General features: G+C 39.1%; 1 protein-coding gene across 1 annotated transcript; it reads right to left on the reverse strand.

The window, feature by feature from the left end:
- Positions 1 to 5,370: 5,370 nt before the first annotated feature.
- Positions 5,371 to 12,401, reverse strand: slc25a37 (solute carrier family 25 member 37). The gene is made up of 4 exons (XM_085425200.1): positions 11,962 to 12,401; positions 7,537 to 7,765; positions 7,130 to 7,186; positions 5,371 to 6,703 (listed from the first exon to the last, which is right to left on the reverse strand). The coding sequence occupies exons 1-4, from the start codon at positions 12,154 to 12,156 to the stop codon at positions 6,168 to 6,170; spliced, it is 1,017 nt and encodes a 338-aa protein (XP_085281326.1). The 5' UTR covers positions 12,157 to 12,401; the 3' UTR covers positions 5,371 to 6,167.
- Positions 12,402 to 12,464: the final 63 nt, after the last annotated feature.

Genomic DNA, 12,464 nt, shown 5'->3' on the forward strand with positions numbered 1-12,464 from the left:
TGAAAATAAAAGACATTCATTCTTACCTAGGGACTGACCTCAATTTGGAAAAGGATGCGGGGTTGATGCCCCGTGCACTTCCTGTTCCTCCTTCGGGTGCGACGGGCTCTATCTCCTCAATCTAACCCCATAACCCTAACTGTACCCTAGTAACCTTAAACCTAGCCACGGTTACATCCTAACCCCCGACTCTAAACCTCATGGTACCTGCCACCTTTTTTGGATTTTTTTCCTGAGTTTCCTAAAATGTTTTTGTGCTATTATGTAAATAGCACAAATTGGCTCTAACCACAGCAGAAGGGGGAGGCCACAGAGAGCAACTGTACATCAAAGCCTTTAGTTTGAGAAGCAGGCATTTCAGGTTGACCGTGTAGGTTCTCAGTTATCAGGTCATGGTAGTCTTAGAAGGTTAAAAAGAAGTGGACTGGACTTATTTAAGTTTTTTGAAGACATTTCATCTGTCATCAGAGAGACTTCCAGTGGCCTTCTTTTTCAAGCTCTTAGAGCGTTACAGGTCCTTATATAAACAGCTTGGTAAAATGGTTTCTGTAAACTCAGATTGTGTTTGTGAACTTAGTGCACACTATTGTATGAAATCTTAATTCTTGTGTAGAAAACAATAATGTGAGAAGTATTTGCCCCACTCCTTCCTGATTACTTTTTCTTTTGCACGTTTGTCACACTTGAATGGTTCAGATCCATCCTTTAATTTTCAACACAGAGAGATACTATTCACATTCACACCTATGGGCAATTTATAATAATGAATTTACCTAACCCTACTAAGTGCATGTCTTTGGACTGTGGGAGGAATGTGGAGTGCTTGGGGTGAACCCACACAGACGGGGGAAGAATGCAAAGTCCACATAGAAAGGATCGAAGCAGCAAAGCAGCCACAGTCACACTATCACCACCGTGTTTGACTGTTGGTATGATGTTGTTTTTATGAAATGCTGTCAGCATTAAACCAGATGTAGCAGAACTCATACTTAATTTTTTCTTGTCAGTTCACAGAATATTTTCCCAGATGTCTTGGGGATTGTCAAGATGTTTTTTGGTAAATGTGAGACGAGCCTTTGTGTTCTTTTGGGACAGCAGTGGTTTTCATCATGGTACCCATGGATGAGTACCATGCTCGGTCTCTCTCTTATTGTTCAATCATGAACTCTGACGTTAACTGAGACGTGAAGAATGTGATTCTTTAATGTTGCTCTGGGTACTTTTGTGACCTCCTGGATGAGGTGTTGATGTGCTCTTGGAGTAATTTTGGTTCACTGCTTTTCCAAGCTTTCTCCATTTCTGTATAATGGCTCTCACTGTGGTTCACTGCAGAAACTAGAAATAGTTTTATAATCCTTTCCAGACTGATAGATGTCAAATTTGTTTCTCAGCTGTGTCATAATGTGTTGCTTTTTGAGGTCTTTTAGCCTGCTTTACTTTGTCAGACAGCTTTTATTTAAGTGTTTTCTTGGTTAAGCATGTCTGCCATTAATCAGGCCTGTGTGTGGCAAGTGAACTTAGCTTTTCAAAAAATAGTGACTTTTTCGCAAAGAGTCAGGTAGGTTTGCATATTTTTTTCCCCCTTAATAAATAAAAAAGTATATAAAAACTGCATTTTGTATTTACTTGGGTTATCTTTGTCTAATATTAAAATTTGTTTGATTTGAAATATGTAAGAGAGGGAAACAAAGAGAGAGGGAGTAGGCTTTCACAGCATTGCGTTTTCACTGTTCAATTTTTAAGAACAGGACTACTTTAAGTTTTTGGGACCGATTTTTTAGTCATTTAACTGACCAAACTGATGCCACAGCAAATCTTACCAGTTCTAAAATATGAAGGACATTTGTAAAGCCTCTGCTCTAGACCATTTTTAAAGCACTGTTGATATACAGTTAGATCAGGAAGTACTCTACAAGGACAATTAAAAAAACAAAAATGTTGCCTTTGTAAACCAGTGTAGGGACTTAAGATCAAATAATCAGTGTAAAATTTCAGCTTTAATTCAACAAAAGTAAAGGCTCAAAAGTAATGTAATTTAAATGTAAGCATATGACTTTTTTGTTTAAATATTATTATTTGGATGACAATCTTTTGCAGTAACTGCCTGAAAACTAGATCCCGTGTTTCCTGTGTGAGCTGTCAGCCCCTTACTGCTATTTTAATGCTCTACAATAATAATAATAATAATAAGTAATCTTCCTTGTAACTATTAAATAAGAGATACCAACACTTTGACAGCAAGTCAACATCACTGATTGGCGTGCCTGTTATGTCAACCTTTATGTAACAGCGCCCTCTACCGAAACTGTATTACTCTTACAAGTTAAAGGGCTGGTTCACACAAACAGTAGTAAAAAGGTTTTTCGCCGTGTTTGCTTTTCAAATAGAACTATGATATATCAGGACTGTAAAATATGCTACTTTAAATCAAACTCCACTATAAAACCTTTTGCTGTTGTTCTATGAAACAGAACAAACATCTTCCCCAATCTGCAACACTCATTCCCAACACAAATACTCCAGAAAAATCAAACACAAAAGGGCACCATTTCTCACTTACATGTTTATTTCAGCTCCAGTGTTGCATACTGTAGCAGCATTATCACAATCATTTTGTATTTGCAGGGTCAAACTTTCAAGCATTCCTGTCACTGGAGATGACACTCACTTTTGCGTGTAAAGATCATAAAAATATTTACATTATTCAAATTCCCACATAGAACATCAGCTTTTCTGTTTCAAAATACTTTTGACACTACTTTTATATCTCAGTTATTAACAGATACCTCAAAATCTGAGATTTTCCTCAGCGGATCCAACTAAAAAAAATAATAATAAAATAAAAAAAAGACACAATGTGTGCAACAGACTGAAACATCAATCTACTTTTATATTGAAACATGTTATCCATCCATGTGAAAACAATTCAATATGAATAGTTTATGTAGTCTATTCCAAGTCAACCATATCACTATGTAAAAAATTAGGTTGCACTGTAGTTTTTCAAGATTAATTCAAACTTTTTTTTATGACATTCAAAAGAACAACAACAAAAAATAAAAGTCCAATGGCGTTTGCTCAGAACATCACTGAGCTCCAAACTTGAAGATGTGACTGTAAATCTTAACACTACTGAGTGAAAACTACATCGCAAAAAGTGGAATAAAAATCCACCGCAGGCAGGCACGCAACATCGTGCAGATTAAAAGTAGAATGCATAGGTTGTCTTTGGTTTAGTATCATTTACCCGACTGTACAAATGTGAGGAATCGGTGGCTGAAGGGGCTGCGAGATCAACGAGAATGCGTCAAACTTTTCCAGAGTAAGAAAAATATCCTCCTTAATTCAAAATAAATACATCTGACTGCTTTCTGGATAACATCAAGGTCTGGCAAAATGACAATAGGCTGAAAAGAGCAGAGAGCACACAGGAAACGTTTAACTACAACAGGATGAGTGAAAATAAAAGAAATAACAATGCCTGCTTACCCTTACTGATGCGATCAAGTTTTTACTGACCTCATGGTAACAAAGTGTACGTCTGACTAGGGCTGGGCCATATTATACCGTTCACGGTAATACCGGTATAATGTTAGGCAACGATAGGAAAATGAAATATCGCGATAGAATGGGAGTAAAACGCGCATGCGCGGTGCCTTTGTTTTCATACGCACATGGCCGATTGTTGAGTGAAACAGATGAACCAGAATTGGTTTGTAAAAACGGTGCAACTTCCGTGATGTGGAACTGGTTTGGTGTTTGTCTGTCAGATACACAACAAAGCACATTTTTTGCAGAACATGCAAGCGGCCGTTGTTATTGTCATATTTGTCGGACTAAGATGCTCTTAAATCTGGGAGTAATCTGGGTCCTAAACTCAGTATGCTTCAGGTCAAACAACACTGCAGCATCACTTAGAGTTAAAAACTGTCTAAATTCTTTCATCTTTAATAAAACGATCAGCATTGCTGCTTTACCAGGTGTAACTATAAAGTTTAACTTCCAGGCATCCATGAAAACAAAAGTTATTACATTTAACGGAGTTAGAAGTTAGCAGGAAGCTAGCGGAAGTTAGCTCGCTAGTTTCGCTAGTTACCTAAGCATGATATTGCATGTTCTGACTGAGAGATTTCTGAAAAAAATCAAACGTACAGCTCTGCTATCACTTCCAACATAAATGAAGACAGGAAACTAAACAGCAGTGACGTTTGTAGGGTTACTGAAGTTGGGCTAGCTGGTATATAATGATGTGCTACGTGATCGCTAGCGACACAGCTATGTTAGCATAACATAAACAGTGAAGCTGGAGGACGAACACTAACACTTTTCCACTTATAAAAGTTAACGTGAAGGTTCTTCATGGTTAGAGACAAATGCAATCGCATGGCAGGATGCTGTAAACGGACCAAACTTCAGTCAGGAGAACAACTGAGATAATCCATCCACAATACAAGGTTAGTCATTAATATACTGCAACAACATGGGAATAGAGCAGCTGCCAGAGAATTGAACATTAATGAATCAATGGTACAGAAGTGGAGGAAGCAAGAAGAATGAGTTTAATAAAGTTTGATTTATCTGACTGCTTTGTTTCGCTTAATGTGCCTTATAATCCCGTGCACCTTATGGTCCGAAAAATGCGTACTGCACACTGCAGTTTAATGTTGCAAAGCACCTCTTTTTAACTTCAGTGGATATTATACATGGTTATGCTCAGGATATGTCAGCCCATTTCTACTGGAAATGCCTTTTGGTTAAACTTTCAGCAAGGAATTTGCATTTGCACTGTTACATTTTTATAAAGCTTTAATGTACATAAAAACCAGCTTCTTGTTTAAGTGAAAATAAATGGAAGGTTGTCTTTTTGCGCTAGTAATGTTGTGGAGTTGTATTTTGTCTCGCATCAATTATATCGTTGGTTATATCGTTATCGCAAATTTTCAAATATATATCGTGATAAATATTTTTGGCCATATCGCCCTGCTCTACGTCTGACGTCAAGTCATCACGTTGCACTTTGCATCACAGGGGGTGTGCGTGTTCGGCTAAAGCCGAAGATAAAAATAAAAAAGCATTTTACATACAATGTACAGCTTTAATCTTCACGGTCAGCACGATTCACACGAAAGCTGAACATCACACCAGGCTAACAGAGAGGCTTCTCGGAAATAGTCACCGCTGTGTATTCGTGTTTTGAATACACATAAACAAGCTGCCTGTCTTCAGTAACAGCGAACGATCTTTAAATTGTGCGTGATTCAGATGCACTGCAGTTCTGTGCAGGCAAAAAGCTGGACCGCTACGGCCTACACACCTTCATGCCGAGAGAGAAACGGGATCTCTCAGGGGGCAGGAAGAAAGTATTTAGTATTTAATTTAAAAAAAAAAATAAAAAATACAAAAAACCCCAAAACAATCAGGAGAATTGATGCAGATTTATGTGTGCGTTTAACAGATGTGACTGATGCCAATACAAAGAGCCTGTATTCATTCATAATTCATTCTAACAGAATTGTGTGCTTTTCATGATGCAACTTGGACCAAAGAAAATGTAAATATGGGAAGATTTCCTATGTCGAGAACAGAAAAGGAAAAAGGGTTAAGCAGGGTTTTATATGCTTATAAGGCACTTGGAACGTGTAGCTGTCCCATCAGCAGAGACGTGCAAATAAAGAATGTGCTGTGATGGTTCTGTGCAAACGCACCCACATACACACATGTTAAGAAAATAAATATAGAGTTCCAATATTAAGAAACAGAAACAACAAACAACATGGGAGAGTTTGGAAAAGCTGGGGTTGGTGAGTTTGTGGACTGGAGGAAGAACAATATCACCTCTTCTACAAGTATCCATCCATCCATATATATATGTATATATATATGTATATATATATATATATATATATATATATATATATATATATATATATATATATATATATAGTGATCTTTGTTGCATATCATGGTTGTGGAACATTATTAACTGAAAAATAACACACTGTTAGGAGTGTTTCTCTCTCTGCCACACCCCCACCATTCTTCCTTGTGCGAAAATGACTCATGTTATTTCATCAGCAGCATGTGGAAAAAAACCAAGACCTCTTACACCTTCATGTCGGAGTTTTCTGTCATCAGCCCACCTGTGTGCTGCTCAAACGCACTTTCTGTTAGAGAGGGCGAGGTCCCGCCTCATGCTCCTGAGGCAGCTGCTGCTTTGTCAGGAAGTACTTAAAGAATTCATACACCGACCAGGCGATGGCGGTGGAGGGCATCTGGTATATAACCCGAGCTTGGACCCCTTTGAAGAAGGCTGACAGACCACCGAGCTGGTACACCGTCCTGAAAGCGTTCGCCATACCGGTCAAGTGACCGCTGACATTCATGGAGCTGAGCGCTATGTTCTCTTGTGTGTTGAGCAGTGTTTTGCAGACATCGAGCGGAGTAGTAATTGCTGCGGAAACGGCTCCTGCTGCTGCGCCTGACAATATGTGGCTACCGGGGTGGTAATGTCTGTGAGGGTTTAACTGCTCCTGCATCAGTTCGTAGGTGATAAAGTGAACAGCCTGGAAGGGGATGTTCATGGTCAGTTGTGTGCTGTAGCTGCGGTAGAAGGCTCCAACGCCTTCAGTATATGTTACAGTTCGGATGCAGTCCCAAAGTCCTCGATACGGAGAGTTGTACATTTGCATCCTCTGCTTTATCACTGGAAACAGGAAGGGTGTTAGTGTGTTTGATTGCATGTATTCTATATAATTTCATGCTTTGCACACAATATCTCTGATAAAAAAGGTAAAAAAACAACAACAACCATAAAGTGATTTATTAGCCCTTCTTTTTTTTAAGAGCTCTAATTTTAAGCAGGAATGCGGTGCAAGTCTGAGAAAACTTTACTTAGAGAGAAATAAAAAGCACACACTACTTTAATCTGCGTATTAAAATTCATTCAGTGCATTTGCTAAAGTAAATTTTCAGGTGCACTTTGTACAACAGCTAAGCTGAGCGGGACAGAGGGAAAAAGTGCATTCATACACAGATAACTCTTATTAGAAGGATTAGTGACAAAGGACAAAATACCAACACTGTTAAAAGGCAAAGAAGTACCTTGTTAGGAAATGTTCTCAGTTCTTACCTTCAGCTGGATTCATGACTGCATCGTGAAGAACAGTTGCCACACTACCAGCCACACCTATTCAAACAAACACACGTTGACACGTCAAATATCTGAAGCAGTAATAAAAAGAAGACATCCCCATATTAGTTTATGACTAATATCACCCTTATTTTTGGCATTTCAGTAAAGGCTGTGCTGGATTACCATTCTTACTAAAAAAAGACACTGGCTTAAATGGCATATCCCAATCATAACACACGCTGTTTGGATTTCTCGTGTTTGCGATTGGGATTTGTCCCAGCCACTGTAAACAGGATATGACTTCTCCTAACTCAGCTCCTCCAAGTCTTGTGATGCTTAGTCTACGGTAAAAGCAGTCAGTGTAGATAGTCAAGTGGTTTGTGTTGAGATGCAGAAACTCGTACCATTGGCTAAATGGCTGTTGCCGCCGCTCTGAATGACGTCGCTCAGTGAGCGTTTCATTCGTTCGTAGCAGGCAAAGTAGAGTGCATGGGCAGGCCCCGCTCCAATCATAGTGATGTTGAGACCTCTCAGCGGCCTGAAGATCCCCTCAGTCCGGATGATCCTTTTCAGAGCCTCGTACACACTCTTGTACTGTGCATTTGGGTCCGGTTGCAGGCTCTGCATCCTTGTCTGAAGAAAATAATAAAGATCGCTTATCATTTATTCCAGCACAACAGTTACATTATCCAACTGAGGTCTTGGTATGAACGCACAAGTGTGGCCTTAAAATCAGCACCTGATATAAGCCAAATCATTGCTATTGGGCATATTTGTCCTTGTAAGTGTTATATTTTTCTGACAGTAAGTGCTCCTGGCAGTGTCACAGCCTGAGTCTGAGTGATTTCTATCTCTCCCAGGCTGGCGTAGGAGGCTGTGGCAGCTCTTTGTTTTACTCCATCATGCCAAGTTCTCTGGACAACACAAAGCATGTTTGTATTTGCGGGGCGATCTAGGGCTGGCTCAGGAGATAGGCCAAGTCTATCTTCCTCAGCATGTTCCCCTGTGTTTCCTTCCTTTGGGTTGACAATAAAATATCAATTACATTTCCGCAGGACACAGATTTGGGAACTTTGGGCATATAAAACTTGGCAGTGCAATTTACGTTTAAGCTTGTTCCACTGCATTTACACACAAGAAGACAAAACTGTCTTCTTAAAACAGAGGAACTGATATGAATGGTTAGTCACACACCATCAGGAGAGGAACTGCGAGGTAATTTAATTGGTCTTGTTTTAAACCCCCAACTTCTTCTGAACATTAAATAATGCTGGGTACACAATAACCACAAGCAGCAAATGTTTTAGATTTTTGTGGTAACTTTTTTGAATACATGATAAAAACATCTGAAGTGCAACACATAACTCTTTTCTGCTGTAACCAAATCCAAGAGATCAATTCTGGAAATTAACTGACTAAGGTTCAGCATCATGTTAGGAAACATTATAAATAAGGGATTTTAAACCAGCCCGGGAATTTGTATTTAGAATTGAAACTGTGAAATGAAAACTGGGGAATAACACTATTTAACCTTCCAATACTAATAATGCATCACACTCAGTGCCTGTGTAGTAAGAAGCTTAAAAAGCAGGGTTGTCAAACATAAGGTCTGGAGGTCATAATTGGCCTGGCAAAGACTCCAATCTGGCCCACTGGATGGCTTTAAGAAGTGTGTGTTTGTGTGTGTGTGTGTGTGTTGTACATTTTACTGTATTTTCTTAAGTTTTACAACTTTTTCAATTGATAAAGACCTCAGTTTTTCAAGTATCTACTACATTTACTACAGAAATGTTCTACCATAGAAATAAAAGTACATTATTATGACTACAGGAAAGTATTAAAACAGATGTTTTTCACTTATTTTACATATATATCACATTAAAAAAATACAAATTTTGATGAAACTGCACTGATATAAAGACATCAGGGATTACATGTTTAGTTAAATGTCTTTACACTGACACAAAGTGGAGTTTCACTGGTCTCACCCACTTAAGATCAAAGTGGGCTGCATGTGGCCCATGGTGTAAAATGTATGGATAAGAAAGATCTGCAGCTATGAACTCAAAATGAGACTAAATGCAAAAACTGTCCAACAGTGGAGATGATTTTTTAAAGCAGATTATATTATAATGGTGTTTTCAGGTACTAGTAAAAAAATAAATAAATAAAAAAAATAGGTGGTTCATGGTCTTATATATATCTTTTACTATGGTCAGCTGATGTAATACAACAATCCCCAGAAGCAAATATCGATGCGGCCTTTATGATGTGCTGAAAGAAAACATGACCATTGATGGCTTACACTGTCCTGTCTTTTAGTTTAGCTTTGTCTGTTGTGATTCTGTGGCCGTTTACTAATCAACACTTGAGAAACGCAACTGCACACACACACACCCTTTGCTGTGTGAGGCTGATTCCGAATGTGTGCAACAAAGATAAGACACCCCTCCTAGCAGTAACAGAAGCCCCTCCCTGATTCCCAGATGAGTCTCATGTTTTACTGGAAGACTGAAACATACAGTGAGTGGATTGTCAGCCTGATTCGCCAGGCTTGAAATTCAAAATAACACCAAGTCAGTCATTCTGCAACTCGCATTTCAAAACCTATGTGAAACATACCACACAGCTTCCTAATTTGAGTTTGTTAACTAGAAATAAAGTACAGTGTGCTCTGAATCCAATCTCTTAAAATCTCATCTGTCTTTTTTGTGTAATGTGGAAAACGTAAATGGGTTAAAATGGAAAATTTCAAAACTGTATAAAGCCTGGACCGAGCAAGTGCATCCACAGCTCTTTGCGCTTATGAAAACTTTGAAAAGTCAAGAGGAAGCAGCAACAAGGCTTGTGCAACAAAGGGCCTACAGGTCAGTGTGGAAATATGTCAAGACTATCACACTGTGGGGAAAGAGGATCGAGTGTCTTTTATGGATTATGCTAATCAAGCTGTCTGTGCCGAATCAAAATTATTGTTAGGAGACTGCAGCACTACAAAATAAAGCACCATCAATACAATGCCACTCTGTTAGAAAATAACTGGTGAGCAGGATTTAGAGAGGAATGAAAGGAACAAAGTTCACCACACCTAAACCGCCCAGTTTACTATTTACTTTACAGATGCAAGTTTTTTTTAACAAAACTGGACCCTCATTTCATTATGTTACTGAACACTTACCTTTAGGTGTTAGTTTCAACATGGCATTAATGGGAGGGAGAAATGACTTTCCTCTCTTTATAAACTTGTCTGGTAACTATCAAGTGTACAACCAAAACAGGTTAGACAATTAAAAATCCAGTCATTCCTACTCATGACTTACTGTCATTGTGTTTAGATGAAACTAAATAATCTGTACTCATTATTGTTCCAAAGAGTCAGTAATTTAATCCTTTATTGCTTCACGTTCACCTTTTGCCTACACTAGATCAGTTTTACACAAAGCTAAAAAATAAAAGGCAAATAAAATGTTCTTGGCTTGCCATTTGTCATTACTAGTTATTATTGGTATTAGTATTATTATTATTAGTAGTAGTATTATATAAATAGCAGTCAAGATCAAACATGGGCTTTCTCATTCTAATGGAGTGTAACTGCTGTATGAAATGTATATTGTGTTCATTATTTTCTTCCTGTGCTAATAGATGGTGATGCCTGTAATAATGTGAGAAACCAAGATCACACGCTGTGTTAAAATGTTCTGTCTGAACAGCAGCCCACATTTAACAAAAAGTAGCAAACACATCAAATACTCATATTTGAAAACAGAGAAAATAACTGGGAGCATTCACAGTTTCGAAAATTGTGCCAAATTATAAGCCAATGTCATTATTATTCTTGTACTGACTTACAAAATATATAAACTAATAAATTTGCATCTATCGTGTAGTGTGTTTGTTTCCCTTAAACAAGCAGAGACAACTACAGCTGCTTCAACGAGTCTGAAGAACACAGACCAGCTTTTTTGTTAGACCAACAGCTTTAACCTGGTAGAAGGGTCATCACGACCCAGCGAAGGTCACAAACCAAACAGTGGGTTAGATTTGTACATAACACCTGTTTACTGCCACACACACTGTATATAACGAGTGTATATGCACTTTGAAGCTCTATGTAGACTGCAGTACAATAATAACCACATTATCAAACACAGTTTGGTAGGACTCTGTTAGCCTTTATTAATTAGTGATATCATCTAGTCGGGGTGGCAGGGTGTGTGGGACCACAAGTGTGCTTTTAAGTGCACTACAGAGTAATAACTTACAGAAAGGTGTTTATAAATCTTGCCTTAAATATTGGAAAAAGTCTGATATGTGATGTAACCACACTTCAGACCTGACCTTTACTTTGCCTACAACGACTGTGGGAATACCTAACTTGCTTCACTGGCTGAAAATAAAACCGTGATTCTGAACTTTGCTTTAACCTTGCTAATATGTGCCTCTTATGAATTAAGGTTACACCGGGCGTTGAGGAAGCTTCACATGTTAGCAAGTTAATCGTTGTATCGAGCAGGAAGCAAAAAAAAAAAAAAAAGAAAAGAAAAGAAAAGAAAAAAAGAAACGAAACTGTTTGTACTTGATTGGTTTAACTATCATATTTCTTTACTCTGATTTACTTCATACGAGCCTGTGAAACTAGTTTGTTCAGCCAGCTCGTACCACGAAGGCTAACACCAAGGCTAACCGAGGATGGGCAGCCCGGAGATTTTATAGCTAGCGCTCGTTAGCGAGCTATGGTAGACAGTCGGGACAGTTAGCGCTGCTCTGGAGCTTGTTGGTGAATGATCTGTGGCGGCGAAGCAAGTGTGAACTTGTGCTTCGCGGTGAGTTACCTTGACAGAGTCCACGGGGTACATCACTGTGTGCTCCAGTATGCCAGCCACTGCTCCCGCTGTCATGTGGGTCGTCACGGAGACATGAGGTGGCAAGCTCTCGTAGTCCCCGTCACTGTTGAAAGGCTCCTCGTCTTTGCTTTTGTTCTGCGACATATCCAGCGTTGCCACCACACGGTCCGAGCACAACTCCATGCGTGGGGAGCTCTACCAGAAGCTCTCCCTTACCAGACAACACTCAAGAGAGGTAACGGCGGCATGGATAACCACAACATCATCACTACTGGAGTTCCAGCGCCCATGTGACGTATCGACCGAGGGCGTGGTTGTATTAATATGGACCACTCGCGTTTCATGTCGTTAATGTTCGGGCGGGATCTTTGCTTTAGGCGACCAATGAAAACTTTCCATGCCAGATTCTTCTCACACTCAACAGCCCCACTGTTACAAGTTGTCCATCCATGCTGGATTTCCTTCTCCGTTTTTGAATGGGTTTGACAAAA

This window comes from Rhamphochromis longiceps, linkage group LG12 (assembly GCF_057381845.1).
Source record: "Rhamphochromis longiceps isolate RC_006_pf linkage group LG12, R_longiceps_female_GT1.1, whole genome shotgun sequence".
Lineage (NCBI taxonomy): Eukaryota > Metazoa > Chordata > Actinopteri > Cichliformes > Cichlidae > Rhamphochromis > Rhamphochromis longiceps.